The sequence below is a fragment of the Apteryx mantelli genome, chromosome Z (genome assembly GCF_036417845.1).
Source record: "Apteryx mantelli isolate bAptMan1 chromosome Z, bAptMan1.hap1, whole genome shotgun sequence".
Taxonomy (NCBI): Eukaryota; Metazoa; Chordata; class Aves; order Apterygiformes; family Apterygidae; genus Apteryx; species Apteryx mantelli.
This window is the reverse complement of record NC_090020.1, coordinates 11268723-11282509: the sequence shown is the minus strand read 5'-3', so window position 1 is coordinate 11282509 and position 13787 is coordinate 11268723. Positions and strand designations below refer to the sequence as shown.

The 13787-nt window shown below is 36.4% G+C and overlaps 1 protein-coding gene across 2 annotated transcripts in view; it reads left to right on the top strand.

Moving 5' to 3' along the window:
- The window catches only part of GAK (cyclin G associated kinase), a 79036-nt gene that overhangs the window by 16312 nt on the left and 48937 nt on the right, over window positions 1-13787 (top strand). For both annotated transcript variants that reach the window (XM_067316594.1, XM_067316595.1), the window contains 7 exons: window positions 361-503; window positions 2214-2339; window positions 3517-3606; window positions 9303-9438; window positions 10009-10121; window positions 10688-10799; window positions 13051-13174. In XM_067316594.1, the coding sequence (XP_067172695.1) occupies window positions 361-503; window positions 2214-2339; window positions 3517-3606; window positions 9303-9438; window positions 10009-10121; window positions 10688-10799; window positions 13051-13174 (844 nt within the window). The remainder of the gene's footprint in view (window positions 1-360; window positions 504-2213; window positions 2340-3516; window positions 3607-9302; window positions 9439-10008; window positions 10122-10687; window positions 10800-13050; window positions 13175-13787) is intronic.

Sequence of the window (13787 nt, the reverse complement as noted above, 5' to 3'; positions counted from 1 at the left end):
GTAGAGTTTATTTTCTTTGACTGGTGCACCTTGCCTCTGACAGCTCTTTTGCACAGTTTGTTTCACAGCACAAAAGTTCTGAATGCCTCTTACAGATAGCATGCTTCAGTGGGGCTGCAGTTCAACCTCATCTTATGTGGGATAATAAAGTGCTTTGTGTTTGAGACTAGTCTGGGGAAGGAAAAAAGGAATCTTCTCTGACATTTTCATTGGCACTGTAGTCTGTCAATTTGCTGTATCCATCTGAAATATTAAAACACTGTATTGTAAATCTTCCTTGATGAGCAGAGTGTTTTTTGTACTTATGGGAAGTTTTGGTGATCTGTGTGTGCTTATGTGAATTTGTTTGTTTTCCTACAGGACAGCTGGTGGAATTTTTAAAGAAAGTAGAGTCCAAAGGACCTATCTCCTGTGATACTGTTTTGAAGATCTTTTATCAGACCTGCAGAGCAGTGCAGCATATGCATAAACAGAAGCCTCCTATTATGCACAGAGATTTAAAGGTGCCTTAAAACATTTAAATAAATGCTGTCTTTTTAAACAGAAGGAGCCAGTCAGGCTGGAAGTGTTGAGGCTGTTGATCAAATACAATGGAAGGTCTTAAATGTAGTGCTTGTCTATTGTATTTCCAACAATTCTGGCTGGCCACGAAGGATATAACTGAAATACCCCTCTCTCTTCAAATAACATCTCCTCCTTGTGCATATGATATTAGTACTTCTACTATTCCATCTGAACAAGCTGACAGGAAAGTAATATATCATGGTTTGCTAATTAAGTTAGCCTTTAAGTAGTTTGCTTTTGATAGAATAACCAAACATTTCTGACTCTTGGATTGAAGGTCAATTTTGGAAGTTAAGCAGGTTTTCTGAATAGAAGAGGTACAAAGCTATAAAGGAAAAGAGAAGGTAATGTCAGATTCTCTGTGAAAGGTTGCTTAGCCTTTGAGGATGTATAGCAAGCTGAAATACTTAAATGACTATAGTTTTAAGACTTGCTAGTAATTTACATTACATTTTAGGGCTTGTTTTTTTATCTTCATTTTCAAAATGTAGTAGACATAATTTGTCGTAGATCTTTAGTTTGATCCTGTTAGTCTTTACCAAGGTACAGAAGGCCCTGTGCTATAGGGCTATGCTGTAGACAGTGTTGTCCTTTTCGAATCTTTGGATATTTGAACAGATGACTTCTTTATTTGAATTTTGTATTTTGAGGATAGGGATTGACTTACATGTGTACCGTGTGCCAGATGATGAAGCTCTCATTAGTGGGACACTGTTATAGTACGAATACACTTGACCCTCATGGAAAGGGGTGATATTCATAACTGTAGCAAACTAAATAAGAGAAGGAAGATCCTTCTTCCTAAATCAGTGTCTGAATTTCATATATATGTCTGTTTCCTGCTTGACATGGTATCAGCTGAATAAAAGAAAAGGAAATTTTGTTCCTCCTTAAATAAACATGTACTGGATTATTTGGAGGAAGGGAAATGATTACTTTTTAGAGCTAAGTGTTTGCTAAGTTTTGAATACTTCTGTTGAAAGCTTTGATGTTAGACAGTGACATAACCCCTTAGTGTAAATATAGTTTGATAATGGAGCACTTTTCTCTTGGTACCATTGAGCTGGCTTCTAGATCATGCTGAAGAAATTTTAATAAGGCTAGGATGAAACTTTTTGGTGCCACTTCTTTCTAGAGTAGGATCTTGTACTCTTCGTTGAAATCTCTATAAGCTGGTCCTTAAATGCTTGTGGGAAAGATGTATCTCCTGTCTGAAGAGGGGGTAAAAGCTTTTTACAGATATATACCCAACTTTTTATATAGTCTGTTCCGCAGAAGTGTTGTCAAGTGTGTTATAGTTGAGCTAGAGCTGTAATTCAAAGTCTGTTTTTTCCTGCCAAGAGAAGTTCCTGCAGAGATAGAGCTATGGAAAGAGGCGGTGATTTAGTTTCATGTTGATTTCATGCTAGAAGCTGCAAAGGAAGATGGAATGACGGGGGTTGTGCTGCAGTAGTCAGAGACCTTGCTATAGTAAGGAGTCAGATAGTGTCAATTGCATGGTCACTTAACTGCAGTACACTTTGCAGCAGTGCTTAGGTCATCAGCGTAGAAAGCTGTAAGTCAAAGTTCTAGGTATTTTGAGGTAGAGCTTGTATTATCACCTGGAAAACATGTACAAATATCTTGTCTTACTCTACCTCTTTCTGCAGGTGGAAAACTTGCTTATTAGCAATCAAGGGACAATTAAACTTTGCGACTTCGGTAGTGCTACAACTATAGCTTATTATCCTGACTACAACTGGTCTGCACAGAAGAGAGCGTTGGCTGAAGAAGAGGTGAGAATATTTAAATGCAATTACTTCTAAAATTCTATAATATTGACCATTGACTCCATTGCTGTTACCATTAATCTGATCTTGACCTAATTTAGGGACTTCTAAGACAACTAAGGATTGTTTCGGTCATAGTGTTGTTCATAAAGCTCTATTTTTTCGATGTATGTTGCCAGAGAGTTCAAACATTGTCACTGTTCAAACCATCATAGCTTGTGTTCTGTAGCTGCATATAAACTGCTGCAACCTGAATGGTGCTCATTCTGCACTTTGTGGAAATAATCAAATGTGATGCAATAATTAAGGCTCCTTTTAACTGTGCTCTTAGACAGCTGGTTATGCCTAAGTGATTCCCACTTCTGATATTTTCTTAGCTGGATGATATATAATGAAGCAGTAGATCTGCTGAGCAGGACTTGAGAATAGAAAGTGTTGCTGTGCTCTTAGGATAACAGTGACAATATTAAACACTCTCCTATTTTGCAAAATTGTTTACGTGTGTGTTTAGTTGTGAGGTGAAAGTAATGCTGATAAACCTAATACAATACATCAACTAGACTCAGATTTGAGTATGGAGGAGTACAATAACACTTAAAACTCATACGTGTGCAATGTCTATCATGAGTCTCTATCCTCCCGTTAGGACCTGTGGAGAGCAATCCAGTGGTTTCTGGAGAAGAAAAGTTAATGTACCACTGTCTTGTCTAGTGTATGCAAAAGGGTATTAGAAAAGGTCTCTTCTCCAGGGATCATTATGAACATAGTCTAACTCTTAGGATTTGTCTGTGCTGTTGCTAAGCATGGTGAGGAAGTGAAACACCCACTAGAGCTTAAATTCTTATCTGATTTATTGTTATATTTCTGTATTCATGGCCCTTCTTACTTTTGCCTCATGTAGAACATAGTGATTTTGCCTTACTTGCTTTGCAGTTTGGAAGGATTCTTGAAGATCACCATGCTATTTAATTATAATTAAGAATCCTACAACCTTTATTGAGCACTGTCAAAGCCTCTGTGACTATTGTAGGTTTGAATTGATGGCTTCTGCCTTGACAAGTATTTCTTCTATTAACTTTCAATGTTAGTGCTATCCATTCTACACAGACAGCTGTTTCCTTGGCTGAATGTTGTTGGAGCATATTATTCAAGTTTTTACTTAAAGAAATTCTATCTTCTGCAGATTACAAGGAATACCACACCAATGTACAGGGCACCAGAGATGATAGACTTGTATTCAAATTTTCCAATTGGTGAAAAACAAGACATTTGGGTAAGAAATTTTTCTCTTCCTGTATTGTAGCTGCTTTTGTAATAATGAAGCTGATTCTGCAGTCTTTTGATTTTAATTTGCTGATTAAGTATAAAAAATCCCACACTGAAAGAAATGTTGGATAGCCTGTGTTTTTTTATGTCAAAACTTAAATAGTATGAATCGTATGTCTAAATATTAAATTAATTTGATGTATAGACTTCAGAGTTTTCTCCTAGTTTCAGCTTGACTTCCGCTGTGGAAAATAATGTTGAATTTTCTTTGATATTCATTAGAACAGTTCCTTAGATGGAGCTTGCCACCAGAGACTTTATATTTTTACTCTTTGGATTCAAGTTCTTGCATTTCATATTCTGCCATGCATGTAATGCTGGGACAACTGATTGCTAAGTTCAGTTAAAATTGGTTGTCTAGGTAGTGTGTCTATGTACAAGTGTTAAGATTCACTGAAAAATGCTGTAGCCAGAGTTAAGGATACATCTGAGGAGTTTCTAATACTTTTTTCAATTGCGTAATACTGAAATAGTACTGAAGTGCTGCCCAGTAACATTACACTTTTTAGTTTATTTTTAGTTTATTGCATGTCTTTTACAGAGGCAGGTGTCAAGCTTTTCAACTGTATCTGTATTGTCAACTTGACTGTATTGTGAGCTTGACTTTGGTATCAAAGGACAGAAAACTGAGAAAGTGTAACAACTGGTGCTTTAAAAGTCTTCATTTGGAGCTCGACTTCTTATGACTTCTAAAAATGATAGTGCTTTTATTCAACATCTGCAACTGTAAGTTGTTTTATTCTGGCATGTGGAGAAATACCAAGAGATGTTTTTCTGAAAGCTGTCACATCACATGCCTTAATACTAGGAATCTGAACCAAAATCGCATCCAGTTAAACACAAAATTAAAACTTAATTTATCAAAAGCCTCAGCCAAAAGGGCAATTTTTTTGTTTAGAATCTATATCTGTTAAAACTAACATTGTGGTTACCTTCTGCTGACTCATTAGGTGTCAGGGGACCTTTCTGCCTCTTTGGCAGAAGGTCTATGTAACATTTACTATGTTTTCTTTGGAACCTGTGATTGTTTTTCCTTTATTTTCTGGGTTCAGTGAAAACATGCAAAGTATTTGGCAGTAGAATATGACGCCTTCTCAGGAAGTATAACTGATCTGTAGTTTGTGGTAAGCATAAACAAAACAATTTTCCCCAAAAAGCACATGGAGCAGGTAGCACTCATGGTTATCATCTGTGTGCTTGTCATTGTGTGGCCTTAAAAATACCAAGGAGACAAGAATGTCTTGTGTAAAACAGCAGCATAGATGAAGTGTTAGTTACCAACCATATAGATTCCTCAGTCAGGAATGTGACTAGACACAAAATTAGAGGTTCTTTGACCCATTCAATTGTTTTTGTAGATTTTCTACTTAAGTTGAGAGATTTTCAGAAAAATAAACACGGAAAGCAAAGACCTTGAGTTCAGTTTCTTTCTAATCAATGCAATTTCCTGAACTGAAAATCAATGAAATTCAATGGAAAGGACATGACAGGCTTTACCTTGTCGTAGAGATTTTTCTTTGTTTGAATTATCCTTTATCTTGCAAGCCCTTTCATGTATTTCTACTCTTCCAGATTTCTGGAAATGTATGGATTTTGGAATATGTTTAAAAGCAAAACTTCAGAGTTGTCCTTGCCGATGCCCTGTAAGATAATATTCTTACTCTGTGTAAGGCATGCTGTGGCTTTTAATTCTGAACTATCACCTCTGTAGATTTAATGTAGTTTAATTTCATTCAGAAAGTTCGTTGGAGTATTCACGCAGTTATACCATAAAACTTTTCATCATTTTAAGTCTGTTTCTTATCTACAAGCTGGCCTGAGGAAAAATAACAGGCCCTTACAAGCTTTGTAACAAAACCCACCACAAAACACTGTCCTCAGGTAAGGAAGGAAGAAATAATTTTCCTTTACCATTTCCTCTTTTGAAAGACTTCTGTTTGTCAGTCACTTGTCACTAACTAATGCTGGCCCCTGAACACAATTTCGAGTAGTTCAGTGGGCTTTCTACCATTCAGGTGAGTTTGAGTAATTTATTATGATTTAAGACTCCTTTTAGCAATGTAATTACAAGCTTTTTTTTTGTTGCTAACATTTTTGCGTTCCTTTTTCTGCCAAGATTATTTCAAAAGTTGTTGGTTTTTAACCACTATTTTTGATACTTTCCCTAGTTTTTCCTAACATAATTCAGTATGTGTTTTTGGTATTAATTCTGGCTTTTTTCAGAGTACTCTGAAATCTTAGGGATTAGCATGGCAAATACATTCTAATATAGAATATGAATGACAATAAAAATTCAGAAAGGATAGCTGGGTTTCCTTTTCCTCCTGGGGTCATCTCACCAAACATCAGGGTGTTTTTCTTGTTCATGTGCTTGATTTTTGTCAACCTAACTCCTTCCTAGCATATTTAATATAAGAAAAACTGTGTTCACAGAAACTTCTGTCAAGTGATGCAAATTTAAATAAACTAGGATAAACACTTAACCTACAATGGTGAGGGTGGGACATTAAAACCAGACTGAGTTCCAAAATAAAATGTACTTCCTAGATTTACAGGAATAATTTAGACTGCTGTGGCCTCTGGCAGTTGGAATCAACAGATTCTGTACTTTGAGGGGAATTAAAGGAGAAGTTTTCAGGAAACTGATCACGTGGATTGTGCTGAATCCTTATTTTCAGTGCCAGACAAAATAATTGAAAGGTACAAGGGATAGAACATTAATATTCTAGAATTAAGTAATTGTGATTTTGGTTATTACTTGTATCTTTGACTTCCAAATATATATTTTTTAAATAATTTGTTCTGATAAATTGAATAAATATACTCAGTGGATTTCCTGATACACTGATGTTGTGAGGCTGGTGCCTTTCAGGAAGCTAATTAACAAACATTGGACATCCTACTGTGTGATTACAATCTTGCTTTTGGAAAAAGTGGCTAAATATGAAAATGTAGAAATTATGTTGTAATGGGAATATAAGTGGTGATTGATTGTTGTAGGAAAGACTAGATAGAATGGGTGAGCAACGTATTAGGCAAAATAATATGAAACAATGTATTGACACTTAAAGTCATCCAGAGCTTAATCTACTTTAAGATATCTAGGTAACTGGATGAGCAATGTGATAGGCAGATGTCAACTGTAGTGCTTCACAAGTAACATCTAATTATATATTTACAGGTTCTGAACTGTTGACTGAGAAGAGCATATAGATTTCACTCCAGGGTAGTTTGAAGATTGCTTGCTTAGTGCAGGGAATCAGTAGGTTTTAAGATTACTGTTATAAACACTTTTTTGATTTTACATGCCAAAACAACCCTGGCACTGCTGTAGTTTTATCTCGTTTATGTAAGAGGGCAAGCCTGAAATGGTTGTAGGAATGGTAGCAAACACTGGTGGATGTATGACTTCTGTGGAGGATGGGATTGTAATTAGAATTAGTAGATTAATAGATCCTGAATAAGGTACTTGATAAAATGCATTAGTTATTTCTCACCCTTCATCAAGCAAAGCGAGGCAATACTAATGTTACGTGATCCTTACAGATAAGTGAGAATTAGGAGTGCACTTCCCAACCCTGCTGCGTGTCCGGAAGTTATTTCTAGTTATTTTTGGTTACTGAAATATGTTGCTGTTCTTGCTGTTGGTTTGAGTTCTCAAACTGATCCAGACAACTTCTGTGGTGGGAGAGTGTGCAACTTTGGGGGACTCATCCTTGGGAAGCAGACCCTTCTGTTAAAAATATCAATGCTGAAGCTGTGCTGATGGCAGCAGCTTTGAGTGAGGAATGCCTCAGTGTAACTGGAATTGCCTTTTAGTCAAGTTGAATTGCAACAGGTGTTCAAAGTATTCAAAATAAATCACTGTTGGAATTCTAAACTGTACAGGTGGAGGGGAGGAAAGAAAAGCCTTTTTCAGTTAAAGCAAAGACCAAATCTAAGTGGTCTCTTTATTTTTGTGTGTTCAGCTGGTAGTCTTGGTGCTCCTCTCCACCTGGTGACTGGGGATACTGTCTTCTGATGTGCTTGGTGTCTGCTCGGGAAGTAGTTTCACTGCTCCAGCTATACTGTGGACTACCTCACTTCTTTGGAGATAGATATTTCTGTGGCAGATTAGATGTTTCTTGTACTTCAGTAATGGATTAATGCAGACTTGGTGCTTCAGTGCATATGTTTCGGAAGTATTTTGCATCAACATGCAGACTGGCAAAAATGTACTTGCTATACAATTAAACAAAAGCAATATATGCTGTTTATTTCTGGCCCTGGATTGAGATCCAGTAAATACCTACTTTAAAGTGGGTCTGGAGTGGCTATATGTCAACTCTTTGAGAGATATTTTAATAACATACAAATCTTTGAAACTGTTCTTGGTATAAATTGGCAACCAATGGCAGTTTGAGTCAGTGTACAAGGAGGACTGGAGGTAATAAACAAATTTCTTAGATATTTCTCATGCTTGCTTTATTTGTCTGACTATAAGCTCCTGTGTGCTGGGGTTCAGAAATACTGAGGAGGAATTTTCCAGTCTGTTGTGCAAGTATTTTCTCTGATGTTTCAGATACTTTATTTCCAAACTTTCCTAGGACAGAGTGTCATTTTATTATAGTGACATCACTCTGCCATTACAATTTATCTGTTAATTGATACTTTAATTTACTTAAATACCAGATGAAATTGTCCTAACTAATCCATGATACTCAGGCTATTCAAACATTAGAATTCAATGCTGGCTGCTGACTTTGAACCGAAATCAAGTTGCACAGGTCTTCTAGGTTTGGACACATGAGGGAACTTGAAAGTTGCCTGAATGTGATAGTCCCAGTCTGGTGACTTTTCAAGGCTTGAATAAACTCTTCTGGAATTGATTTTAAATTTTATTTGCTAGAAAGAATTGAATAGCCTTTGGATTACAGTTGTTATTTGGTTATTAGGAAATATTAATGCATCATTTCACTCTTATTTTCTGTAGATCTATATCAAAACAACTGTTTTGGAGAACTTTATCTACATAATATGGCATCTAAAGTGATTAACACTTAAATGCTTACCTAGCTGATGCACTATTGTAACAGAATGGGTTTGAATTAGAAATACAAAACTCCAAATCCTTTCCTCATAAATAAGTCTCCCAGAAGCCTAGCACAAAGTTTAATTTCATAAAACTTTACTCCTTTTTTCATAAAACTTTTGAGCCTTTTGTACAAACAAACATACAAAAACATGTTCAAGAGTGTTCATTTTTATATACTGTAAAATTTATAAAATGAAAGTGTTATCATTTTTTTAAGAGGGTAATAAAAATCTCTGAAACTGAAAGTTTGAGGTAACCACCCTGTCCCCAAATCTGTTTGTGAAAGCAATATTGCTGCCAGGTGCTCTCTAATTGATATGCCAAATAAATGAATGTGTCAATAAGTGTTTTGTTCTCAGAGAAATACTGAGACTAATTATTTCAAAAGGAGTATGAAACTGATCTCTAAAGCATAAGGAATATCTGTAGGGTTGTATGATTTGGAATTAGACTGAAACCTTCGATTTGCGAGCAGTATTGGGAAACTTAATCACTTTCATAGTTTAAAATTCAGCTTTAAACTTCATTGCTGGAGTTAAATATTTCTACCTTTAATTATCTCTGTATAGGCCCTGGGCTGTATCCTGTACTTATTGTGCTTCAGGCAACATCCATTTGAAGATGGAGCTAAACTTCGCATAGTCAATGGGAAATATGTCATTCCACAGAATGACACTCGCTATTCGGTGTTTCATGATCTCATTCGTAAGTTTATAACATTTAATTCAATGTCTTTATGAATACATCTTAACACTTACAGTACTGTTAGTGGTACTAAATGTTAACTTCTGCTTAATTATGTGACAGTGAGAAGGTTAGCTGATAGCTTTTCATTTTATTCAAAATTCATAATCAAACATAGAAACTTTAAATAAAACTATTTCTAATGCTGTGAACTGTCTTGCTTAAGATTTGGATTAGGCCACAGGAATGAGTAGTGTTTCATTCTGTTTCTTTGAATCTGCCTTGGAAATACGTTAGTAGAAACTTTACAATGCCTAAAATCTGTCACCAACTCCAGCTGTATTGGATGTGAATATAAAGTTGCTTTCAATGTTGTTCATTAAGAGGTGTGAAATATTCTTAATCCTAAATAGTTTTATTCATCGATACTTGTTATACAACAGTGATATTTGATATGGATTTGGCTGCTGCACACTGTTTCACCTGTTTGCTCATGTTGCACTGAAGTGCACTGAAGAAATTGATTTCTGCAGGAAGAAAACTCTGAAAGGTATCTCTTAAAACGTCTGAATCATCTATATGTATTTTTAGGTTGCACTTTGAAGGTGAACCCAGAGGAGAGGTTGTCAATCACTGAACTTGTGAATCAATTGCAGGAGATTGCAGCGGCCAGGAATGTGAATCCTAAATCTCCCATCACAGAGGTGAAGTAGTCTCATAAGGGGTATTATTGATTGTCTTCTTTTTCACCTCTCTTACCCAATATTGGTTTAGTAACTAATGTCAGAGTAGGCCTCTTATTCCTTGGAAGCCTTCTGAAAATTTTACACTAACTTGTTTTGAAGTTTAGTTGAATTGGTTTTATATCGCTGATAGGGTCTTGAAAAATAGACTTTAAAGTGCAGAGCTTGCATGACATTGTAGGAAACTAGCTGTAGTTCATAATCCTTATTGACAGAATTGTCTTGATCTTGTGTCATTCTTTAGTAAGTGCTCAATTTCACATGCTGCATTTAATCATAATTAACTTGCACTGAAAAATATAGTGTGTGAGGGCTCTCCCTACACCAGCTTGAAACTCAGGTGCCTATAGTGGTGCTTAATATGCACAGGACTGCAAGTGAATCAGTTAGTGTTTAAATTCCTGGCTTTCTCCTGAAACTCAGTAACTGGTAGCGTGCTTGTTTGCACCAAGTGAAAGTAACTTGCAAAGCATAATAATTGGCTGAATCAATATGAAAATCCTCATAGTGGGTATTAATCTCCACAGCTCCTGGAACAAAACGGAGGCTATGGAAACAATGCTCAGCCTCGGACGTCTATGACCTCAGTTTCACAGAGCTCCAAGCCTGCAGGACAGCTCAACAATATGTACAATGCAGGTATGTGCTGAAAGGGGTGTCTCAGATAGCATATAGCCAATAACACATCTTTTATGTGGGGGAAAAAATGTGGGGTTTTGAATAGACATTTTGCACAACTACTAGGTACTTGGCATTTACGTGGTTTTAATTTACGTTCAACTTTGTTTCTAACCCTGTCTTATTATTCTCAAAGTTTGCCTGTATGCTGATATGTGCAAATACGAATTTCTCAAGTTCACTGCTGGAAAGGATAGTAGTTAGTTTCCTGATGTAAAATAATTGAAACCAAAATGCATTTTTGACCTGAAGGGGAAAATAAGTGAATCAAAACTTGATGAAAATGACTTGTTGGTACAATAAGCTATAGTCTTTCTAAGAACGAGAGCTGTAGAGAAACTTTGACTCCTTATGCCGAAAGAACAAAAAATGGCTTATATTAAACACAAAACTGATTCAGCCAAGTATATGATACTTGAAAATGTGTAATGCTAACAGGTAAACTTAAGAGGAGTTAAACTTGGACTGTTGTTCTTCTGAGAAGTGCTGTATTTCAACTGAAGCCTCATTACTTTGTGGCTGAAGTTACTGAGATAAGTATATATTTTGTGTCTGTGCATGACATTGGATCTCTGGTATAGGAAAGTGCCACTTTTGTCTTTGCTTTCCAAGCAGAACCACTTAGCATCAAATATGTTATGACTGAAAAAGATAGCATTCTGTTACTTCTTTGTAACTTTATGCTAAAACAGGCTTATTGGTGTCTTACTGTTGAGGCGGTGAAATAGGAAATGCAAAAGTAAATGCAGGGGTTTTGACTATGACTGCAGTCAGCTACAGATCAATGTAGTATTTTAACAATAAGGAGTCACTGACCTGATAGTGTATTTACTTTAGTCTACAATAAGCCTGTATAAGAAAGCAATACTTCTGCAGTAGTCTGGGGACCATCCTCCCTTCTTCCCCTGACACCCCTCCCTCAAAAACCAAAAAACTTCTGAACCCTCTGATAATTTGGAGCACTTTTGACAGCATTGTCAGTCTAAAGCTGTTTAGTTTTTTCCATTTCCAAGAGAAAAATGTCTATTAGGCCCAATAAGGGGAAAGCAGCAGCTGCAGCTCAACTCACTGGCTGTCCACTCATTACTACCTAATTCAGAATTAGCTATAAACTGTGCTGCCTTCTGCCCAGCTAATGATGAGAGGGTTGTGCAGGGAGGGTTTAAGGAAATGCACAGAGGACAACAATGGTGAGGAGAAGGTCTCATGGGTACCAGCTGAGGGAAGAACAGTAGTTGGACTAGCAGTACTTCATTGGTTCAACCAAAAGTTGTCTTCAAAAATCACACAAAATCTGACATAAAGCAGGTATTCCAGAGTTCAGTCAAATGAAAATATTTACATTTATTATAACAAAATGAAAAGCTAGACAGGGTTATTTGCATCTGATTTCTTACTAAATGAAAAGGTAGCTTCTGCCTCCATCTGATCATATATTGTATGTAAATATGAAGTGAAGCTCAACATTTCAATTATTATAGAAGATACCGAGGCAGTATTTTGTGAGGTTTTTCCTGCCAGATTGGTATTTCTTGCCATATTACTTGTCTGCTGAATTGCCAATGAGAGAAAGCGTATGCAAGAGGAAAATTTTAAAATTGGATAATGTTTATAGCAGTAATGTTGTTTGTGCATCAACTTCTGTGGAAGTATCCAGCTTCCTCATAGGATTATATTCAAAAGGTTGTCTAGTCATCTGTTTTATGCACGGTCAAGCACTGTTTGTATACAATCAAATCAATGGAGTACTACCTGGGAGTCTGTTTAAAATGTAACTTAATTATGCCAGCTTGCTTTTGAATTCCTGCATTAAAGTGTCTCTATAGTGGAGATGCTTAAGTAGATATGCTAATAGTATGCTGCACTTTAAGCAATTGATACCAAAGGAAAAGCAGTGTATTGCTGCACAAACAGTATGAAATAAATGCTTTAGCTTCAGAGACTTTGTACTCTGTTTTCTTTTAAATGCAAATACTCTATGAAATAATTTCAGTTATTAAATAATTTGACTAGTACTTCTTGGACATACAGAGGCCATTTTTATATAGGTCACTTAAGAAAAAAGCTTTCTTTTAAAACTGTGAGCCTCAAAGCAAGGCTTAGTCTATATGTATATTCACTTCCAGCTTTGTAGGCAACATGTATTAATATGGTGCCCATTCCTGGACGTAACTTCTATTAAAGTACAATTATTTTTATTTAACTACTCTAGGCCTGACCGTTGCGGAATGTGACCAGACTTATGGAGGGTTCTTTGATATTCTGAGGGGTGGAACAGAGCGATTTTTCACTAATATTAAGGATACATCTTCTAAAGTTATCCAGTCTGTGGCCAAGTGAGTAAAAAATAATAAAAAAAAAATTGTGCTGGTAAGAGTTCTAAATGGAGGGTTAAGAGCTTACTCCAGAAATGATCAAATGCAGCATTCCTTTCCAAACATGAGCTCTAAAATCCATTAGTTAGCACTGAGATTTTTGACTAATAATATAAAAGTTATTGTAGCAACAGTATTCTAGCACTGAGAATGTTGGGGGGGAAAGCCTATCCATAAGTACTGCTTTCCCTTCTGTCTGCTCTGTTTTTTACAGATACTGAAAACCTGGGAGAGGTGAGCAGGTGGTCAGGAGCAGGGAGGAGTGCTGTGGAATAGGACTATTATGAAGCAGAATGAATCAGTTTGTAGATATGGACTCCATGAATAGGAGAGGAGGAAAAGAGTTGGAGCAATGAAGGATAAAGGGAATGGAGATGGGAGAAAAGCTGCAGGGAAATGGCTTATGAGCTCTTCTGTCCGGTTTAGTTTTCAGGTGGAATTCTATGCCCTTTCAAACACTTGTCAGATACAGGTGATTGGTGAAAGAGACTTAAGGCAAAATGAGAAAGGTTTGTCTCACTGTTTGTCTCCTGTGCTCTGAATTACATGGAAAATACTATTGTGGTTTGTGCAT